This window comes from Anarhichas minor, unplaced genomic scaffold (assembly GCF_050575085.1).
Source record: "Anarhichas minor isolate MPS153535 unplaced genomic scaffold, ASM5057508v1 ptg000016l, whole genome shotgun sequence".
NCBI lineage: Eukaryota > Metazoa > Chordata > Actinopteri > Perciformes > Anarhichadidae > Anarhichas > Anarhichas minor.
In genome coordinates, this window is record NW_027466462.1 from 740799 (window position 1) to 763098 (window position 22300).

General features: G+C 41.6%; 2 protein-coding genes across 2 annotated transcripts; both read right to left on the bottom strand.

Annotated features, from left to right (window-relative positions):
- Window positions 1-5242: 5242 nt before the first annotated feature.
- LOC142950741 (acidic leucine-rich nuclear phosphoprotein 32 family member D-like) lies at window positions 5243-10914 on the bottom strand. The gene is made up of 7 exons (XM_076092334.1): window positions 10757-10914; window positions 8837-8986; window positions 8319-8441; window positions 7979-8171; window positions 7786-7883; window positions 6990-7053; window positions 5243-6881 (listed from the first exon to the last, which is right to left on the bottom strand). Exons 1-7 carry the CDS (start codon window positions 10808-10810, stop codon window positions 6799-6801), a joined length of 765 nt encoding a protein of 254 aa, XP_075948449.1. The 5' UTR covers window positions 10811-10914; the 3' UTR covers window positions 5243-6798.
- Window positions 10915-17301: 6387 nt separating this feature from the next.
- Window positions 17302-21822, bottom strand: LOC142950742 (endophilin-A1-like). Its single transcript, XM_076092335.1, has 8 exons — window positions 21757-21822; window positions 20782-20854; window positions 20558-20701; window positions 19401-19534; window positions 19056-19214; window positions 18365-18468; window positions 18140-18270; window positions 17302-17498 (listed from the first exon to the last, which is right to left on the bottom strand). The coding sequence occupies exons 1-8, from the start codon at window positions 21763-21765 to the stop codon at window positions 17302-17304; spliced, it is 951 nt and encodes a 316-aa protein (XP_075948450.1). The 5' UTR covers window positions 21766-21822.
- Between the last annotated feature and the right edge of the window lie 478 nt (window positions 21823-22300).

The following is a 22300-nucleotide window of genomic DNA, read 5'->3' on the forward strand; positions in this document are numbered from 1 at the left end:
TGAATTAAATTTGTATTGTATAAACTGTATAATTGAACTAATCCACTGTGATACTAGAATTCATTTTACATTAAGAATGACAACAAAACTAAAACTAATCAACCCAAGTAACAGAAATCACCTGTGTGGGTTTGCCGTGTGTGTGTGTGTGTGTGTAAGACCATAGTCATTACTTTGTCATGTTATTGCAGTTAAGTTTTGGTTATTCAGTTACTGCATTAGCCAGCAATAGACAGACATAATCAGTGTACAGTAGGTGTTTTGTCTTTGATTCTGTTACTAATCTACTTTTATCTGTACAAGTGTACAAACACTTCCTGCTTCATGATGCTGTGAAATACAAACATCTTGAAGAAAGTTTTTCCCAGGTTTTGTCCCTCCAGGAAGGAAGGTCTGATATTCTTTGTGTACACAGTGATGCTGGTCCTTACAGGAGCCAGTACAGTATACATGGATTAGCTGGTGGGTTAGCAATCATTAACAACAAGGTGAAACTACTTTTCACACCTTTCTGAGACTTTATATCTGAGTCTTTGTGGAAAGTTTCAAATGCCCCAGAGTGAAACAATGTATAAAAAGAAACTGCGGCAACGGTTCATTACCAAGTCGGTTTGTACATACAAGCAATTTGATTTGGTGATGTGGTGCATAACAATAAACAAGTGCAAAAGTATAAAGACATCATAAAATGGCTGTTTTGCCCGACGCGCTTTGCCAAGCAAGGGCCGTTTCTGATGCGGCCGTGCCTGTTGCGTTGCGTCTTGGTTTGATCAGGGCCTGACAAGGTTAACATATGTTTTTGTTGGGCATTTAATGAAATGTCTTCTCCAAATATGACCCATTAGTTGTGGTTTTCCACAAGCTTTGGTTCTCAGTCCAGTTTTCTATACATGCTTTACTTCTGTTCCTGTGATCAATAACGCAGGATGTCCATCCGTTATTATGCTGATGATACCTGAATATACGTTGCATTCTACAGTGCTGAGCTGAAGCTAAAGATCACGTTTGTTTTTGATTCCTCTCAAAAAAATCTCAGGTTTTTACAGGTTACACAAACTCTGACTGTAATGTTTGACATTCTTTGTTCTGTCCTCTGCCCAAAAAATACACAGGACGTGACGATGACTTCACTAAAGAGATGGAGTCTCCCGCCCATCGCTGCCTTCCTCTTCCTGTCCATCGTTCCTACTGTAACTGAAGTGGTGGACTCAATGTCAGACTGTGACCAGTTTCTTCTGGAGGGAACTCCGCCACAGGTCCCGGGCGTCTTGGAGGGCGGGAAAATCCAGAACCAGAACCGATACAAAACCATTTGCCAGACTTTTGAGGACAAGAGAAGATTTGTGACGCTCTACGACATCAAGAACAAGATTCCAGTGTTTTCTGCGTACAAGTACAGAGGGGGCGGAGGAAAGAGACCCGTTACCAGGTGGAGGATAGAGCCACAGGTACTTTCTTTTGATTAACTGATTAAAAAAAATAGATCAGTAATATTGTATTTTGAGTGCAAATATTTGCTGCTAGTACATCCACATCCATAGTACAAGTTCTAAAACCATTAGCTACTATGAATCATTATCATCATTATCATCATCATGATTAAATCTAATTAGTTTGGGTTACTTTGAAATTAAATATATTAAATAAAATTACGTTCTGGAAGTTTATGTTATCATACCGATACAATGAGTTCCACTGACTGAGCCATCTAACTTTTGCACCTTCAGCTTGAAGAAAGAAACACGGACAACATGAGGGACGACGCATACCGCCATCAGGCCGCCAACAATGATTACAAAAAAGAGGGCACAGGCTATAATAGGGGACATTTATTTCCATCTTCTCATGCATTAGATGAAAGTGATAAAAAATCAACGTTCACCCTGACAAACATCGTTCCACAAGCAGTGAATTTCAACAGAGGCAGCTGGGCAAACATGGAGAGCTGCATGAAATGCTTCCTGAACAAGTACTGCGTCAACAATAATAATGCCACTCAAGGCTTTGTAGTGACTGGAGCGCAGCCCAGCCAGAACAACACACTCAATAACAGGGTTAATATACCTTCCATGTTATGGTCAGCATTCTGCTGTTACAGCAATGAAAGGAAAATGTGGCTAGCAAGTGCACACTGGGGCAACAATGTTCCAGAATTTGGAACTCAATATCTGCAGACAAAGACTTTGGCTGAACTCCATCAAGAACTGAGCACAGTGGACTCAAGATTTGAGATGTTTCCCAGAACACAGTGTCCACTCCACACAACTGTTGCTGAGTTTTACCCAGAAATCAATGCAGATAACAATTGCAAATGCCCCCCGCAAGCTTCAACCACATCGGCCCCTCCCACTACCACTGCTGCTACTCCCACTTCAAGCACCACTATACCTACAACTATAGACACAACTACTATTTCACCAACAACCACAGTACCTACAACCACCACCAACGGTACAACTACTACTTCTACTACAAGAGTTACTACTACAACCACCACCAGAACTACAAAGAAAAAGAACAATTCAGAAAATGAGGACGATGGGCAAGGAGGAAATCAGGAAGGACCAGGAGGTGGTGGTGCTGGAATTGGAGGTGGTGCTGGAATTGGAGGTGGTGCTGGAATTGGAGGTGGTGCTGGAATTGGAGGTGGTGCTGGACATGGAGGTGGTGCTGGAGTTGGAGGTGGTATCAACACAAACCACCAGACATCAACAGCCTTCATTCCTGCAACTTCTGAACCCCAAACTAACACAACCAACCAGACATCAACAGCCTTCATTCCAGCAACTTCTGAGCCCCAAACTAACACAACCAACCAGACATCAACAGCCTTCATTCCAGCAACTTCTGAGCCCCAAACTAACACAACCAACCAGACATCAACGGCCTTCATTCCTGCAACTTCTGAGCCCCAAACTAACACAACCAACCAGACATCAACAGCCTTCATTCCTGCAACTTCTGAGCCCCAAACTAACACAACCAACCAGACATCAACAGCCTTCATTCCAGCAACTTCTGAACCCCAAACTAACACAACCAACCAGACATCAACAGCCTTCATTCCAGCAACTTCTGAGCCCCAAACTAACACAACCAACCAGACATCAACAGCCTTCATTCCTGCAACTTCTGAGCCCCAAACTAACACAACCAACCAGACATCAACAGCCTTCATTCCTGCAACTTCTGAGCCCCAAACTAACACAACCAACCAGACATCAACAGCCTTCATTCCTGCAACTTCTGAACCCCAAACTAACACTACAGCTCAACACCTAAACATCTCCAATAGCCCCCTGTCTTCTACAGCTCCCTCTTCAACCTCTAACCTTTTATGTTCATTCATATTTTGTATATTGTTTTGCCAGATTAACACCTAGACAAGATCAATCATACTGTCTTGTGCCAGTAGAAGAAGGGCTGGATGTAACCATGATGACAATGTTCAACCTTAACCAACTAGTTTGAGTTAACTAATCCGGACAGTAGTTAGGATTCCCAAACACTGAGGTAAACTAAAGGCTCCTAAACTATGGAAGCTCTGCAGTGTAGAAAAACTGCAAATAAATCTGTTTCATTCCTGATTCTGTTTAACATTTGTAATGATTGTTATTATCCTCATGGGCTTATTTAATTACTAATTAAAATAAACTTATTGTAAGTCGCTTTGGAGAAAAGCGTCTGCTAAATGACTGTAATGTAATTAAAATTTAACATCGTTTCACTATTTGTCAAGAATAATTTAATTGGAACCAAATATGTGGCAACTTACACCCGTCTTCACAGTAACTTCATTTGTACTTTACTTGAGTATTTCCATGTTATTCAACTTTATCATTCTACTCCACGAGTGTAAGACTTTACACATTAAGATTTAAGAACCAAAACATCAATTATATAAACTATGATACCAAGCTACCGATTAAAATAACGTAGCAGTAACAGGATGTGAAGTCTGCTTCACTTCCAGCTGCAAAATGAAAATACTACTTACAAGAAAGCATTAATAATTTTTAAATATGATAAATATAAAAGTATAATTCTCTGCCCAACGTGTACGTTTCCCTGAATACTTTTAAGTGCATGCAGACGTCAGCCAGTTGTCCTACCGTTGTCAGGTCTGATGAGGTCCAACCCTGATGACATCAGAGCGTTCTCACTATGACATCAGTGCAATCTGTAGGCGGAGCTAGACAGGAAACATATTCTGTCCAAGAACACGAAACAGGCGTCATTAAGGGGAGACACTACATGTGAACAAGGTTTTTAACTTAAAGATATCACCATGAAACTCCCCCAGTTCATTGCTTACATTAAAGCCATTCCTTATTCCTTGTTACACATTTCCTAAATGTTATGTTTAAATATGCAAATCAAGACAAAGTGCACTGGAGCAAAGTCTCACAACCTCAAAACAATGTGATTCATACATTTATAAATCACTTGCATATGTAATAATAATACAGGTGTACAAAGTTTCATGTGCTGTCATTGGTCCACGGGACTGTGCATCTAAACGCAGCTTGTAGTGTCTGTCGCCCTCTGGTGGACACACTGTGCCACAACACTTTCTAAACGGAAACCTCGACTCCTCACTGGACAGCCGATCACTTTACCACCAGCAGCAGATGTTCACCGACGAACCAGAGAAGAGGGATGAGGCAACAGCAACATCTGTTATGTCATCACTAAAGTGTCTTTCCAAAGCTACTTGTCCACGAGCTGCTATTTGTATTTATTCACAAATATGAATAGTTGGGGTAAAGGCGTAGTTGAGGACGTGGACGCTTTCAGAAGCGCTGCATGCTTATTTATTTTAAATATAAAGCACATTGAGTCCCATTAAATTAAAACGTATTATCAAATAAATTACATATTTAGCTTCTTTTTCTATTTGTGATTTACTTAAACCGTTACTGCTGACCGTCTATATTCTACTGATGTCTCTTGTCTGCAGTGTCCACTCTGTGGGACCAATAACGGATCATCTTATTCTTATCTTACAATGTGCTCTATGACTAGAGTTACCTATGCATCCTGGTGGAAGGCTGTATTAAAATACCTCCTTTATGACCGCTTTGTCGTTGTTGGACAAGATATAACTTTGTACACAAATATAAATACAAATATATTTGACCATTTCTTTACGGCAGCTTGTTATTTGACAGCTGATATAACTCGGCTCCTGCAGACGTAGTGACGTCGTGGAGACAAAAGGCCAGAGAGGAGACGCCGGGAGCAAAATGTTAAGATTTTATTTACAAAGTCCTTTTTGTTTGTGTGTGTTTTTTTTGTTTGTTTTTCCTTTAACTTACAGAAAGTAAAAAAAAGAAAGAAAAGAAAAACACAACGTCAGCTAGTCAGTGTGAGTGTGAAGGATCAACTGGATCTCTCTGAGCAGAGAGAGAGAGAGAGAGAGAGGGGGGGGGGGGGGGGGGGAGAGAGAGGGGGGGGGGGAGGTAACGAGAGAGGGGGAGAGAGAGAGACCCCGGACAACCATACAAAATTAAACAAAAAACAATTTCTCTGAAAAAATATTTCTTTTAAAAAGCTCTGTTGGCAAAAAAGAGAGAACACAGTTTGCCCTGAGCGCGCTCGGCCTGGGGGGGGGGGGGGGGGGTTCCTCTCTGACTACGCTTGACTGTCTGTTGATGACATCACAGAGCTCGTCAATGAGGTCACATCTGCTGGCTTCGTCCCAGAGTGGTGATGTCAGAGGAAGATGGTAAAAATAATGAAACGGGGGAGGATTTGGTATTTTGTGACCTTAAAGCTCCGTTTCCTCCCATGAGCCTCTCTGGTCCGGCTCCTTCTGCAGACGACAAACGACTCAAATCTTCTCAACGTTTAAAGCTCCTCGTGTTCATGAAAATATTAAATATGGAGAATTAATTGACCTAAAATTACAAAGGTGGTGATTTTGACTAAACATCTCAAGCGGTCTTTATCGAGTCTTCCCGTCCTTTCTGATCGGTGCTTCATGAGCTTCTTCTCGTGACCGAGGGTGCGTTCACTTGTTACTTGTTTGAGTAGGAATTCTGGGGTTTGGTTCGTCACAGCAGTCACGTGATGTTCAATCGACCACGTTATGTCCCCGTCAGGATCACAGAAGCCAGAATGAACACGTCAAACATTAACAGGCTTTTGTGAAATTAAACTTTTAGAACAATTAGTTCATATTTCTCTGAAAAATAAGAAACAGAGGCTCAGACGTTCCACGTCAGTGTCGCAGGTTCATCGATCATCCACTGAATATTTACGTTAACATTACAGCGATTTTACAAACAAAAAAAACACCAAAAAAACTCACCGGTTCTTCTAATATGTGAGTATTTTTGTCATATTTGATTCACTTTTGGGTTTTCTGTGCCGAAAAACAAAACATCTGATAACTTTCTGCTCTGAGAAATTATAAACGGGCTTTTTAATCACGATTTTCAGACGTTTTATAGAAAAACATTCGTCAGATTACTGGATGAAAAACAATCGTTAGTGTGAGTTGTTAAAGGTTTCGTGAATTTGAAGCTCGACGCGACACAGACGCCAGAAAGTAGTCACAACGTAATCGCGTTATTAGATTATTTTTGGGATCTTTTGATGACGTGAATTTAAAAAAAGAAACGAAATGTGAGAATATCGTGTTTAGCGTCTGCAGGAAGGAGGAGACGAGGGAGCAGTGGGAGGAGACGGGCTTCAGAAATGGGACGCAGCCCAGGAGTCGAGAGGAAGGGGGGAGGGCGAGCGTTGGTGGTGGGGATAGAGGGTCAGAGGAGGTTAAGCAGGTTTTGTGGGTCCTTAATCATCATCTTCATCATCATCATCCTCATCTTCAGGGTCCCTCTTCCTCTTCTCTCCTTTGGCCGGAGACGAGTCCTCGTCTGCAGAACAGAACAACAACAACAACATTATTTCTACTATTTTTAAACGGTTTTATGTACTTTGCACTCTAAAAAGTAAACTACAGTTTAACATTTTCATTCACTGACCGTCATCGTCGTCATCTTCCTCGTCGTCGTCCTCGCTGTCCACGTCTCCGTTCACCTCTCCGTCCTGCGGAGACACAAGCTGGTTGTTGAAGGTGTTTGTAACGAGTTAAAGCACGAAGAGTCCTCGTGAAGGATCCTTTAAGGACTTAAAGAACCACTACAGGAGCTAACGGATCTAAAGACGGCAGAAAGTAACGATTCATCCACGCGTCTCTGTGTAGAATTAGCTTTAACGTCTCTCAGGGGCCGCTGCAGCTGGCGAGCTAATTGCTAACGTGTTAGCTTCCCATTAAAGGGACAGCACGGGTCTTCTGAAGTGGGATCATTGACTTGACCGTGATGCGTTGAAGCGCTCTACTCAGTAGAAATGAGTACTGGTGTCGAAGGTAAATCATAACGCGGTCACGGTGTGTTCAATGTAATCTATTAAAATGTAGTTTTAGGTGAGAAACGTAGATAAATCCAGTTGTTTGGAGGAGATGTTTCCACATCAATACAAATAGATATAAGAGAGGAATATTGAGCTGGTTAAACTCCTCAAACCATCACCACAGCAGCCAACGAATCCCCTTAAATCCTACAGACCGGACCTTTAATTGTGTTCAAAACAAAAGGTCCTCTGAGCTAGCTCTGCTGCTAACGCGACATTCATTTCAGTGTATTAAAACGCACATTAGTACCATCAACTGTGGAAACGTTTGCATGTATTTACGTCACGTTTTGACAGATTCTGTAACAAACTCAAACACTTCATCTTCGGGACTAAAGTGTATTTCGGAGGCGGCCCCGGACTCACCTCATCTTCATTACTATCATCATCATCGTCTTCCTCTTCGGCCACTACGTCCTCCTCATCCTCTTCTTCCTCTTCGTCAAAGTCCTCTGACTCCCCCTCTGGAACACAAGAAACAGAGAAAAGGTGAGTAAAGATTAAAAAGATGGACAACACTTCAGGTGATGTGCCGGAAAACTTTTCTTGTTGCCGTTACCCAGACCCTCTTCGTCCTCGTCCTCCACGCCGTCTCCCTCTCCGTCGGAGTCGGACGCCTCGCGGTCGTCGATGTCGTAGCCGTCCAGGTAGGTGAGCTGGGGGAGGAGCTTAAAGATGGAATCCCTGTAGTCGGCCAGGTTGGTCACCTCGCAGTTGAACAGGTCGAGGCTCTTCAGCTGGGGAAGCTTTTTCTGGAAGGGGTTCAAAGACAGACGGGATCATTTACTCCATCACACTTCTGATGTTTCCAGCTCTTTGGTGGAAGTTTAAGCCACACGCGTCATTATTTATTCTGCACTGTTTGGGTTACGAGGTCTGTTCATTTTGACTCCACCCACCAGAGGCTCCAGGGTGCTGATGTCTTTGAACTTATTCCCGCTGAGGTTGAGATGCGTTAGGTTCACCAGCCGCTCTGCCAGGACCTCCAGACCGCCTGATATCCTGTTATCACTCAACTCCAACTGTGGAGACAGAGGAGAGAGAGAGGGAGAGAGAGACACAGAGACAGACAGAGACACAGAGAGAGACAGAGACAGACAGAGAGAGACACAGAGAGAGAGAGACAGAGTGAGAGAGAGACAGACAGACAGACAAAGTTTAATTTCACTTTCTGGTGGAGCACGAATCTCAAAGATGCTCAATTTACTGTGATACATGAATAATAATTAGCATGTTTGAGACACTGGAACCAGAGAATATTTGGCAAATTTGCTTAGAAAAGTATCGAAATTGTTGCAGATTAATATTCTCTATTAACCGTTTCAGCTCCAGGTTGTTCCACTGAGGACATCCTGATACACGTGTTCACACTACACGTGTATTGTGGTTCAAGTGTCACTACGTCTGGTTCTCTTACCTTTTTGAGTTTGTCCAGTTTGGGGATGTCTGCTACGCTGGTCAGGCCGACGTTGATGAGGCTCAGCAGCTCCAGGTTGGAGAACTCTTCTGTGATTCCTTCGATCTTGCCTTCGCCGGAGCGACAGTTGTCCAGAACCAGCTCCTGGACCTGACGAGGGCGCAGAGACAAGTACAATAAGCTCTTACATTTTTATAACCGAATAAAAGTTGAACGCCCCTTTTTCTTTTAGCTACACAGAGATGTCTTGATATGACTAATTCAGAGAGTCGTTTAACTCAAACCAGCTCTGCCACGCGGTGATAAAAAGCAAAGATGAGTGTTGTGAATATGCTGCATGACGACAGGTGAAAACCAGAGAAAGCTGTAAAAATAAAGAACTTTACTGCTGTGTTAAGTGCCAGCTAGCTCACATTTTGTTTTTAAACTCAATTACGTATTCTTTAACCTGATATTAAGAGAATTTAAATATATTTATGCCACTTTTAAATTTGAGAAAACAGTCCTGTGTGGCTTTTGGAAACATTTTCTTACATTTTGTATTTATTTTTATAAAATCTTCTGTAATAGAGTGGAAAGGCATATTTATTTTTAAGATATTTAAACTTCACACACTTACCAAAAACCCAGACAGAACATGTGACTACAGCTGGAAGTTTTTGGTACATAAAATATCAGATAATAGTATTTTTAAAAAATGGCTACCACAATCTACCAAACTTTAAGTTGATATATTCAAACATTGTAATTTAACCAAACTTAAATACATTATATATACAATTATAATACTATATATATAATACATATAATATTTAATATATATATATATATATAGTCTTTTAAATATAATATTTGCATAAACTGCGCAGGAATCCTGCGCAGTTTCATATTGGAAGGGACCCCGGCACGAGACTGTTTATAAACTCCACACACACACACACACGTGACGCTGCTAAGTTATAGCTTCTTGCTAAACTCTTACATTTACTAATTATTCCGTTTGATTACCGATGAAGTGAGCGCGAGAGGATATAACTCGTTTCTATTGGTTACAATGGAGGCGACGAAAAAGCACAACAAGCGCACGCGACGTAGCCACTTTAGCAAAAGCTAGCACGCCGCTGGCTACGCGCCCTTTTGGGCTTCGACTAATTCCTGGATCCGCGACGATAAACAACAACGAAAATTATACTTTTTTAAAGAATGTAAAACCCCGAACGTTGCGAGGCTAGTTTAAAGACGGGGGTTGTGGTTTTAAAATGAATAACTTCGGATTTAACCCACGTTTTAAGTATGTAACCCCAAAAAACAATGACGCATTTCCTGCATTACACGAGTATTACACGTTAAAGAGATATCGTGACGAGTCGTTTTTTACGTACTAACGTAGCGTCCTATACTACAATATATAGAGAACTTATTCGACCGGTCAAAATACATGTTGTATTTAAATTGAGTTACGTTACCATCTCGTGCAAGGCAAATATAAGCCGTACTGTAACTTATTGAAATATCGCAGGCCCAGCCATTAGCCGGGCCCGCGAGACACACGGATGTGTACATGTCGGTGCTCGAGCAAGAAGGCACGCGCAAGTTTCTTTTGCACACGAGCAGTTTTATGAATGAATCATTTAACAACAGTTTGCAATGAAATAAGCGAGAGAAAAGCGTGAACATTAAAAATGGAAACAAGGCGGTAAAACAGCTGCGCAGTTGGTCTGTTCAAGGATTTATTGGTAGCTAATTGAATATATTTTTCAACGTTATATCTAGTTGCAGCTTAGGTATAAACAGTAAACGGTAAATGTTACATTTTAGCACTTTTCCGTGGAGCTGCAGACATCCTGCCATGTGCTCGCCATCACTCCTTCTCCTGCCGGTCGAGTTTAACGTAAAAAACAACAACATAAAACGACTCACTTCTGTCGGCGACCGGTGCCTTAGTTCTAATGAGACCCTCTTCTTCATGTCCATTTTCCTCTGGTTTTTGGCCTGAATTTGGGTCTCTGAGATGCGGAAAAACTTGTTTCTCCTCGAACCTCTTCTCTTCAGTATCAACACGCGGAAACCTGCGTGAAGCTAGCTAGAGTCAAAACGCAAAGACTTCCAGGCAAGACTTGCAAAATAAAGTTCTCAGTCATCTCGGCGGAAATGGAACTGAAGCATATCCTGTGATGAATATTAATTTACAACCGCCACACAATACCTATGGTATAACTGATACTTTTTAGACACGTGTTTTGTCCTTCATAAGCTAGATATTTATTTTGTGGGTATGGAGGTTTTTTCACTTATATATTTATTTTGAAGGAACACTATTGTATTTCCGGTCTTCTCTGTCTTTCCTGTCGGGCTTGACACAGCGTGTGAAACGTTCCCGTGGCGTGTGTGAAAAGTGGGTCAAGCCGTTTGCTGCTTTTACTTGTCCTCGAAAATACATAAATTTAACATTGACGACCCAACAAATGAATAAAGCAAATTAGGATTTCACTCAATACATCATACTTAATTGAACAGAAAGGGATAATACATACAGATATCACAAACATGTTAAAAACGTATCTTTCCCCTCATCTTGTATGTTTATAAACGCAAATTCCTCCTCTTTACTCTTCCAGTAAGCTGGATTTTTACATATAAACAGCAATACACGGCAAAGAACGATACATGCGTCATTGAGTCAATTTAAAAACAATATTATTGGCATATATACTTAATTTCGCGCACAAACGTCATATTTTGCCGCTCGTGAGCGATAAAGTTCAATTTTTTGAGCAGTGCATGAAAGCACCATATGTTAATTTGTAAAAGGAGGGAAACCAAACGGCAGCAGGGGGGAAACATGTCTCTACAGCGCCGGCGGCGGCCATTTTGGCTCATTGCACACGAAAAAAACAACTGAAACATCTCTACTGTTGAGCCCTACGGGGCCACAGGACAGAGGATTGAAAAGCCCTCTGAGGCAAATTTGTGATGGGATTTTGGGCTATTAAATGTGTTATGTAATGTATAATGCTAATTATTTCATACGTTTTTTTATATATTAGGCCTACCCAGTGTTTGAAGAAGAAAATAACATTATTTCCAAAGTGTGATTTGATGTTGTAGGCCCAAATACAATTTCAAAATAAAAGTCATCCCATAGAAAGTACACGTGAAGTGTAATATGCACCTTTTTTATTGATGGTGTCTTTCTATGAAAAACAAAATGGACTCTTGCCATTTTTAATCATAGTGTTAATTCTTTATTGTCATTACATTGTAGATCATCTTCACGACAAGCAGTTATACATACGGTGGTCTTAGATTATATCATCGTCCAATACGAGGAGAGCAACAGTAAGTTAGTATCACAGCTAGATTTTTCCATTGACCACGCAATCCCCCCACACACACAAACACCCAAAAATCCCTCCATCCTCCCCTCCTGCACATCATACACCAATGTATTGACAATCGTCAAATACGCAACAGGTGCCGAACCAATGAATAGGACGCAGGAATAAATAAATACATACATACATACATAAATAAATTGCAACAAAGTGTGTATATACTCACGTATACACATCTCACCAGAAGACAGGTTCCATAGGCATGGGGGCTATTGTATACAGCCACAAGGCATACAGTTCAATGTAGGCCAGACCAAGGCCACGTTGCAACAATGCAGACTAGTTTGTTTCTTTAAAGGCAAAGCAGCCCCGAGAGCAGGAGTAATCTCATTGGTTCACTGAGGACTTGGTGGGAGGGGTCTAAAAAAGTGGAACAAAATACAAACAAAGTCTATTTCCAAAGATGTCGAACTCTTACTTCAACCATTTTATTAAGTTCTTTGAGTTTTGGAGAGTCAATGCTAAGCTAGGCTAACTAGCGTCATACTAAACACACACGTGGGTTCAATCTTCTTAATTCTCACCAAGAAAGCTAATGACAATAATATTTCCCAAAATGTCAAACTCTTCCTTCAACAAGTTCCGTCATTTCTTTAGGCATTGGACAGACCCAGGCTAGCTGATTCCTCCCGTCTCCAGTCTTTATGCTAAGCTAAGCTAACTGGCTTCGTGGTTTCCAATCTTCTCACATAACTCACACTAAGAAAGCTCATAATAATGTTAATATTTCCCCAAATATTGAACTCTTACTTCAACCATTTCATTTCTTTCTTTGCAGAGAGTCAATGCTAAGCTAAGCTAACTGGCTTCATATTCAACACAAGAGTGGTTGCAATCGTCTTCAGTTAGAAAGCGAATAACAATAATACTGTTGATTCAAGGAGGCAATAGTAGATAAGAGATGTTGGTCCTTTTGTGTGTGATTTACTAGTTTATTGATTAATCTAAAATAACCAAATTCCATAATCCCTCATCTCGACTGATTTCTCTTAATTTCACAATTAAAAAGGTACCTTTTTAGCTTTAAATTAACTTCCTTAAAAAGAGATTTCCGATGCTTTCAGAGCTGCTTTACCGCTGAGGACAGACTGCAGAACTGAAGCTTCAATCTGCAGGTTTGGTTCGGGAGTTCTCCGCCCGATCTCACAATCGAGAGCGACATCGATAATGAAACGGAGGCAGGTGACGCGGCCGAGGTCTGACTCTCATTTTAGGTGAACAGGAAAAAAAAAACTATGGGAGCGCAACACTGTACAAGTACCTCATTGAGGTTAGAATACATGTCGCCTTAGAGGGCAAATGAGCACAAAAAACCCACAAATAAAAGAAGACAAGAGCAACAAAATTCTCAGCGAGAATAAAGCACTTTGTAATTTGGAGAGGAGTGCTATACAAATATATAGCATAAGCATGTCAAAAGATTGTAAGAAAAAAGAGTTACCATAGGCTCCAGCAGCACAAATATCTCCCCATTTTTATTTGGATAATCATCCCAAACAGCCGTGAAGTGGTTCGGTTGCATGCAGCTCACAGACTTTTCCACAGGTGGATTCAGAAAATCTGTTTTTTTCGCAATCAGAACAAACAGACAAAACAAATAAAATCAAGAGGAAACACCAACAACCTGTTAACAGTTACAGGACGAGCAGGTTTGTGAAAGAAACAGAGAAAGTTAGTTTCTGATTGTAGTGTTGCTGTAATTAATGTGCTTTGGCAACGGAAGAGATGTCCAAGTTCTACAGTTATTGATATCCACAGTTTTCCTTCAGAGTCACCTCTTCCTTCTATATTTTATTGTTAAATCGTCATTTATTGCCTTAGTATTCAATCGTTATTGACTGTATAGATTATACTGATTCTCTGGTTTAAAATGCAGTATTTCATATTATTCATTGTTAATATTTGTGTCGATAAACACCATCATATCTTTTCAAGAGGACTTAAACTTTCCCATCCTCTAACCAAACATTTTATGAAAAGATAAAGATAAAATCTCTGCTGGAAACCTGGTAAATTATTACTACTATCAACTACGCGATCCATTTAATGGCTATTATGAGCTGTGTCGACTTGTTGTCATGGAACATTTTTAAAACACCAAAAGGTACTGTATAAATTCTGAGAATACTTTGATACTTCATACCTTCACGTTAAAAATGATTGAAACAAGCTACTCATGAGCTCATGACCGGTTTGCGCACACTTTCTCCATCATACAGATTTTGGTTAACATCCTGAGTATGAATCAGGGAAGTTTTAACATCTAAAAATAGTCATAATCGTCCACTTAAGTACACATTTGTGAAATTAGTTTGATTTTGGTTCCAACAAAAAGTTTGGTCCAGTTCAAGCCAGTAAAGCTGTCGCTAACTGAAATGAGTTATTGTGATATATGACTAGTAATAATTGTCATATATTACAATTTTAAGTAGTAAAGAAAAGGCAGAAAATGTGGCAAAAATAATGCAAAGTACAAATGTTTTGCGTGTAAGCCATGCTTTTAAACCGATGCTTCCCAAATGTATTCAGAATACGCAACTTTTCTCTGTTTTTTAACAGAATATGTTTAATTTATGATGAGGTATTCACTATTCAGGCACTACATACTATGAAGTATTCTGCTCAACGCTGCAAGGACTGGAATGTGAAGGGAACGGCTAGCCGGTTATCCACATCTGGCACAGATTCCTGCCGATGTTTGACGACGTAGTAAACAACGCTTGGAAAGAAGAAACCCTGAGCTTCTTAGTTTAACAAAACACGTTGAATATCCAATATGATACCCATTCAAATTTCAGTTTTATTATATTTCACTATAAACCCAGCACCACATTGAACGCCCATTACAACGGATATCATAGTTCTTCACCGTTACGTTTCGCTTTAACAGACCAAAGAAACATAAAAACAGATCAACACAGCAGATCTCTTGACATCTCCATTGCTGGTCCATTGTATGTGAAACTCCCTGTCAACTTGTCTTGGAGCTAGCGCTAGCGCTAACACTTCTGAACACATATAACTGTGGTGGAGTAACAGTTAAGTCCACAGAACAAGTCACACTTTATACTGTATGTGATGCATACTCCAGGGAACTAGCACGGCTAACAGTTAGCACCAATACCGACCGCTTACTGACATGATACTGTTTGGAAAAGTCAAATGGGATTTTATGCACCATCAGCATATTTGAAGGGTTCTGAATCTTGTGTTAATGCTTCAATGTATGGAGGGTTCCAGAAGGTTCAGAACACTTCTGGATGTTCTCACACTGTTCAAAATGTCACCAATGTTCTACGATGTTTGAGAGTTTCTTAAATTTAAAAGGGGAGTTTCAGAACGCTGCCAAGATTCCGGAATGATGAAATGTTTCCACATCATTGTCTCAAGGTTCTAGAAGGTTCCCCGGGCCACAGGTACGGTCATTGTATTGATGGGTTTGAAGACTCTGGCTGCTTCTGAAATTCCGCGCTAACATGCTTTTTTTCTACGCTAAAAAATAGTACGTGAGAAAAACAAAACTACATATTGTTCCTCTTATCTGCAGTGCTATTTATCAATCCAGACATCTCAACGGCGGATATCTCCAACACTCAGCAACTCACACCAAAACAATGTAGATTGATAAATAGCACAACAGGTAAGAGGAAAAACATGTAGTTTTGATTTTGGGGGTAAACTGTCCCTTTAAATGATACGTCTTATTGTAGGACACACTGAGCATCAGCCTTCCCAAATGTAATCGAAGACATTGGACGGAAAACAGGAATTTTAGAACGGCTACCACTGTTCACACGGTCCTGCATGCAAAAAGCCACAAATAGGACGAGTCAACAAGCATCTACTCCACACAGTACACACAAAACACTGTGAATGGGTAAGTCAGAATAGTACACAGAGAAAAAAACAAGCATCATTTCCTCTACACACACTGTAATAACCCTCTTATCTGTTCATCAACCTGGCGAAAAGTTCTGTTCAACACAACTGGCCTGTGCTAGTGGTGTTAGCATATCGCTGCTTCCTGGTAAAACACCAAGTTTTCCTTTTTAATCTCTGATCGCTGACATGTTTATTGACGTGTTGAAGGAAGTTTCCTGACCCTCAAACCTTTAAAAACATCCCCATTTATAAGATAAATAGGCGACCACTTTATGTTCTTCTTCATTCTGTAAAAATCAACTTATTGCAGACACGGCTTTTAATCCAAAGATGCGCTCTGGAAAACCAAATTCCCCCGGGGCGTCTTATCGCTCAAATGTCTGATTTGGCTGGTTCATGCATACAGCCACTGAGCTGAGACTATATGTAGACTCTGAGAAAGAAAGGCAGAGTATGTTACAGGAGATATACTCAAAACAACAGCAGCGGGGCAGGTGACCAACTGCAGCTCTGGATCGTAGGGTTAGAAGCCTGCATACAGTATGGAGCCGTGCTGAGAGGCAGTGCTAGCCGAGGAGGGACGGAAGGAAAGAAAAGACAGAACGAGGGGAAGACTGTGACCAGTGCTGAGAGATCTAGGGCTGAAGAAAAAGCACAGGAAGGCAAGTCAAGGTAGAAAAGTCAGAAGTACAGCAAGAAACATAAGAAGAGAAGAAGAAGACAGCAGTATAAAAACAGCTGTCAGGCAGTTTAACGGACAAGCAGAGCTTTATGCTGGCTCGGTCGTAGTAGAGTAAGAACAGGTCGAAATGCACATACAGACACAAACATGCACGTACATATACACCGCGCCTCAAGTCTCCAAAGCCTCATTGGGTCTCCGGTGCCGCCCGGCTGAGCGAGTGCCATAAAAGATCATCCCTTCTCGTTCCTTCTGTTCTGCATCTCTTAACGTGGGGAAATCCTCAAATCCCCCTTTCTTCTTCTTCTCCTTCTCGAATCACCGTCCTACCGCCTCATCTCATCCGCCCCCGTCTCCGTCATTTCAGTCCCGTTTTGTGAAAGCAGAATCGCACAGAAGCACAGAAGAAGAAGAAGTAGAAGGAGGGCGTGTTTTTGTTGTTTATGCAAATACAGGCTGTTTTCTCCGGGGTGTCTGGATTGGTCGAGGGGTCATTGTCGGCATTCCTAATGAGGGAGCGGCACCAGGATATCCACGTAGTTGATGGGGAAGAAGCCCGACTGGCCGTTGATCATGCCCTCGTACCAGTTGTCATCGATCTGATTGGTCAGGGTGATGACGTCGCCCTCCTTGAAGCCTAGCTCGCCTTCGTTCTCTGCTTCGAAGTCGTAGAGCGCTCGGCAACAGGGCTGGTCCATGGGGGCTGTGAAGAGACGGACACAAGAGGTATAAGAATTGTAATTGAAGGGCTACGCCCTCTAGTTGTCATATTTTACAAGGCGACAACCTAGGTACCTTGCACAAGTTCCTTAAACCTGCATTCTCTCTAATGTCCACCAGGGGGCGGCTCCTCTGGTTGTATAGAAGTCTATGAGAAAATGACTCTACTTCTCTCTTGATTTATTACCTCAGTAAACATTGTAAACATGAGTTTATGGTCTCAATCTCTAGTTTCAAGTCTTCTTCAATACAGCATAATGTTCATTGAGTAAATTATGGTCCATTTAGAGTCAAACAGACCATAAAGCAGGGTATGCTTTAGGGCGGGGCTACACAGTGATTGACAGGTCTACTGTCTGTTTACTGAGGGAATAAATCAAGAGAGAAGTAGAGTCATTTTCTCATAGACTTCTATATAATCAGAGGAGTCGCCCCCTGATGGACATTAGAGAGAATGCAAGTTCTACGACATTTCCGCATCGGCTTCACTCTGCAGAAACCGGAGGCTGCCGCCTGGTTGCAAAGAACCAAGATGGCAACAGGCAAAAAATACTTTTTTTGGTCTCTTGGTTTGGTCAAGCACTCATTCACCAACCCAGAACGCACGCCCGCTCCGCTTTGTACCTGGTGATCTTCCAGGCGATTTGGCCGAGTTTATCCCGCCGTTGTGGCTCTCGATGGGGGGCAGCAGCTCCAGGGTCATTCTGGGTTTAGGAGCGTACTCCTTCCTCGGTTTAGCGGACACTTCTTTTATCCTGAAAGGGCCAGAAACAAAACAAAAAGGTTTGTCTAACCACTATTTTTTTCTATTGGTTTACGTTCATCACAGGTAGGCACATGGATCAATACCTTTCCTCCACCTTACTGGAGAGCTGTTGGAGGATTTCGGCAGAGCGGCTGTGGTATTCCAACTGAGCTTGAACCAACGCTGCCAGCTGGCTCACCTGTTCTATCTGCAACACATACACACACACACTTTTGTTTTTTCAACAGCACAACCTGTTCTGTACCCATGCTGGGCCCTGGTCTGGCTTGGCACAGCGTGGCACAGGATCGCTGAGTAAAAATACTGATTCACTGTGGTTTATAAATGAAGTCCCCGCAGTTCCCCTCGGGGAAAAATCTGATTAGAATTCTGTTTCCATTTCTCTTCTTTTCAGATTATTTTGCTTTTTTTCCTTGTACATGTCCACTTTTGTCACATTTGCTAAACGTTCAACCCAGACAAACTGCATTAAAGTCAACTGATCCAAAAATAAATTCTGGTGCAATTACTTTAAAGCAGACTCGAGCTATAGTTGATCAATCTGCAACTATTCTAATAATTTGTTTAAAACCAGTTGATGATTCCAGCTTCTTAAATGTGAGAATTTGTTGCTTTTCGTCCTCTTTGTAGTAGATTAAATGTATTTGTTTTTGGGCTGCTTGTTGGACAAAACAAGACATTTGATTGATTACTATCGATAATAATTGGCAGATTCATTGCCTATGAAAATAGCTGCAGGGCGTCAAGCAGACATGAATAAAGAGAAGTCCTCACGTCGCTCTCCAGCAGGTTGAACATGCTCTGCTCCGCGATCTCTTTGCTCTCGTCGAACTTCTCCAGCGCCTGTTTGAGTTCATCGTCCTGGACTTTCCCCTGGCGCTTCTTCTTGTAGTCGAAGTCCAGACGGCGGCCCTCCATCTTCTTCAGGTGGTGCTGCAGCGGAGGGGCAACAAGACATGAGAGGAACGGAATAAACATCACTTTAGAAACCATTTACAATTTGTCTATAAGCTCCTACACAACATCTAACTCACATATATTAAGGCTTAGTCCATCAGATGACCTTGTGTCTTCATTGAAGCCTTTCAACTGGGAACCAATCACAGGGTTTTTGCTCACCTGTATCTCTTTGAGGTCTTTGTCGTGGAGGTTCTGCAGCGGGTCGATGAAGTTCTGTTTGACCTCCATGTCCAGAGCGTCCTTCACCTCCCCGAGCTCCTTCATCGACTCGCTGGCATCGATCAGCACCAAACCTGGGATGAACGAACGGGCAAAATAGAGACGGAGAAAATATCAATTTATTTTGTCCTCATAGACAATGTGGTGCGACTCTCTGTTGAAGAGCTTTAATCATCAGTACAAAAGATGAACAAAAGTCAAAAGGTACAAGGCTGAGTCTTTCATAAAAAGCCTTGAGTTAGATGTTAACTATGACTTCCAAGGTGCATTTTGACAAAAAACATCCAATCACAGAGCTTAAAATGTGTTTTTCTGCGCCGCTAACAGAGGGTGGGAGCTAAAGAATAAATACATTCTACAATCTACATTTCAAATCAATTTACCGTAAATCAATTTTGGATGAATTCAGGAGATGATGTCAGTTGAAATAATTAAAAGTGGTGGCTATAACATAGACCTATAGAGTGCTGCAGGAATGAGTCCTAAAACCAGGAAATGAGTCAGCATTTTTGTACTTCATGTTTGTTGCCTGAAACACAAGCTGAAGAGATTTTAACGTTTAGCTCTCTGATATGAAATAGGTCATTAAAAACCCCTCTGGTGAATTTAGAAGCTTTTAAGTGACTTAAAGAAAGAGTGTAAATGAGACGACTAAGCGTCCTCACTAGAACACTAGTCCTCCTGTAGCTTAGTGGTGGAGACGTGAAGTCATGTGACCGTGGTGTAGTTCCTTTATAGCCTAATGTTAGCGGTTTACTTCTGCTGGTTGCATTCACGCTTCAAAAATCATAAAAGTGGTGTTCATTTGTGAAGATTGTCTTGTTGAACAAAACGTGTCATAAACGCTTGTTCGCTACAGAGTTTATTTTCTGCAATAATCCCATTGGCTTTTTTAACCATGTGCGATACTAACTTCCGAGATGGCGTACAAAAATACGTCATCCCTGCAGCAATTACAGTCCACAGTTTCTACGTTTAGTAAAAGTACAGACCCAAAACTCTATATTTGCCTCCAGACAAAAAAGCTGAAACCCCTCTGAACTAACACGCCTTTGTCGATATCGTAGCACCCTAAATGTGTGTACGTTCCCACTTACCGAAGGTGGACTCCTCCCCTAACTCCCGTCCAAACCTTAACATGGCGTCTCCCAGGACGCTCTCAGCCTGCGGGTACCCGGGTCCCTTTTCCTGCCCGCGGATCTTTGACATGGTGTTGATCATACTCAGCTTGGCTCTGGATGCTGCAGGGCGGCGAGGGTTAAAATCATCAGTGACTGGTTTTACTCTACGTGTTGTGGCAGTCTGAGTGTGCGTCTGATACCTGGATTAGGCTGTAGGTACTCTGTAGTTTTGGTCATGATGTCCAACACCGCTCTGCTGGTGACGTCCACCTTCTGCAGAGAAAAACACATCAGGGACGTCGTGAGAACATGAACCTACTAAACACTAAATGTAGATATTTATATACTTGATAGATGAGAAGCAAGTAGCTCTTCACTCAATGAACACACCAATGGAAAACTGAGAAATGTAAATAAACATTTGCTCCAAATCTTAAAGGAATAGTTCGACATTTTGAGAAATATATTCACTTGCATTCAGGCAGAGAGATTGATACCCCTCTCACATTTGTTAGCTTAGCTTAGCATTAAGACTGGAAACAGGGGGAAACAGCTAGCCTGGCCCTGTCGACAAAATCCACCTACGTAACCAAGAACTCAAAAGCTCAACAACTAACAATCTTGTCGGTTTTATACAAATAAATCCTCAGCATTACAGGGAGCTATGTGCCAGACTCTTTATGCTAAGCTAAGCTAACCGGCTGCAGCCTTATATGTATTTATATAAAGGCCATATCTGAGTGTGGTATCAATCTTCTCATCTAACTCTCAGCAAGAAAGTAAATAAAAGTATTTCCTTCGTTTAAGGGAAGCTATCACGTCGGAAACCTGCTTCACCGTAAATTGGGGCCCATTACTATGAAGCAGCTGCAGTGTTAAACCCCTGAAAACAAGTTACAAACTGTTCTTTAGGTATATCTATTACATCCTAATTGATGCACAGAAGTATGTGGCACCTACAAAACAAGAACAACTAAAATCTTTAATGTGAAACAACTTGAACATATGTTTTTAGGGTATTTAAGAAACAAAACACTTTAACAGAAAGGTGACCGTGGTGCAGAAAGCAAGGTTTGTATATTTACATGTATTCTTTCATACAGCAGTGGTTTGATTTACATGAGGTTCTGAGTATCTTTACTTTCAGCGAATCAATAAGATAGATCTGTATTTACCTTTTCCATTTCTTTGAAGTCATCATCGAGCTTGGTTCCTTCCGCCCCTCCAACCTTCTCACTGACTTTCTGTAACAGGAAACACAAAGAAACAAAGAAAGACGTTCATGTTTAGAACCCACACAGAGAAGAGAGGATCCTTCCTATCTCTAAAAAAGTAAACTTTTCATGAGATACAGTGGAGCAAACAAAACGAGGCCACATTAACATCGTTACTGCATTCAGACTTCACAACCTCGGACACATCTCTGTTCTGCTGCAGGTCGTCCTTGTGGCAGCGCAGCAGAGAGACGCCTCTCGCTTTCTAATCGGCTCAGGATGCAGGAGAGGAGGAGGGACGAGGAGCAGAGTGGGATTCTCCACCATCGTGACTCACAGCAGCCACACACACCCACCCACCCACACACACACACACACACACACACACACACACACACACACACACACACACACACACACACACACACACACACACACACACACACACACACACACACACACACACACACACACACACACACACACACACACACACACACACACA

Excerpts from the sequence above, each read along its gene's own strand:
- LOC142950741 (XM_076092334.1), bottom strand. The coding sequence starts at position 10,810 with ATGGACATGAAGAAGAGGGTCTCATTAGAACTAAGGCACCGGTCGCCG. Across the intron at positions 8,987-10,756 it reads GGCACCGGTCGCCGACAGAA|GTCCAGGAGCTGGTTCTGGA; the intron begins GTGAGTCGTTTT and ends CGCCCTCGTCAG. Across the intron at positions 8,442-8,836 it reads AACTGGACAAACTCAAAAAG|TTGGAGTTGAGTGATAACAG; the intron begins GTAAGAGAACCA and ends CTGTCTCCACAG.
- LOC142950742 (XM_076092335.1), bottom strand. Across the intron at positions 19,215-19,400 it reads AAGACCTCAAAGAGATACAG|CACCACCTGAAGAAGATGGA; the intron begins GTGAGCAAAAAC and ends CCTCCGCTGCAG. Across the intron at positions 17,499-18,139 it reads ATCGCCTGGAAGATCACCAG|CCCCCATGGACCAGCCCTGT; the intron begins GTACAAAGCGGA and ends GTCTCTTCACAG.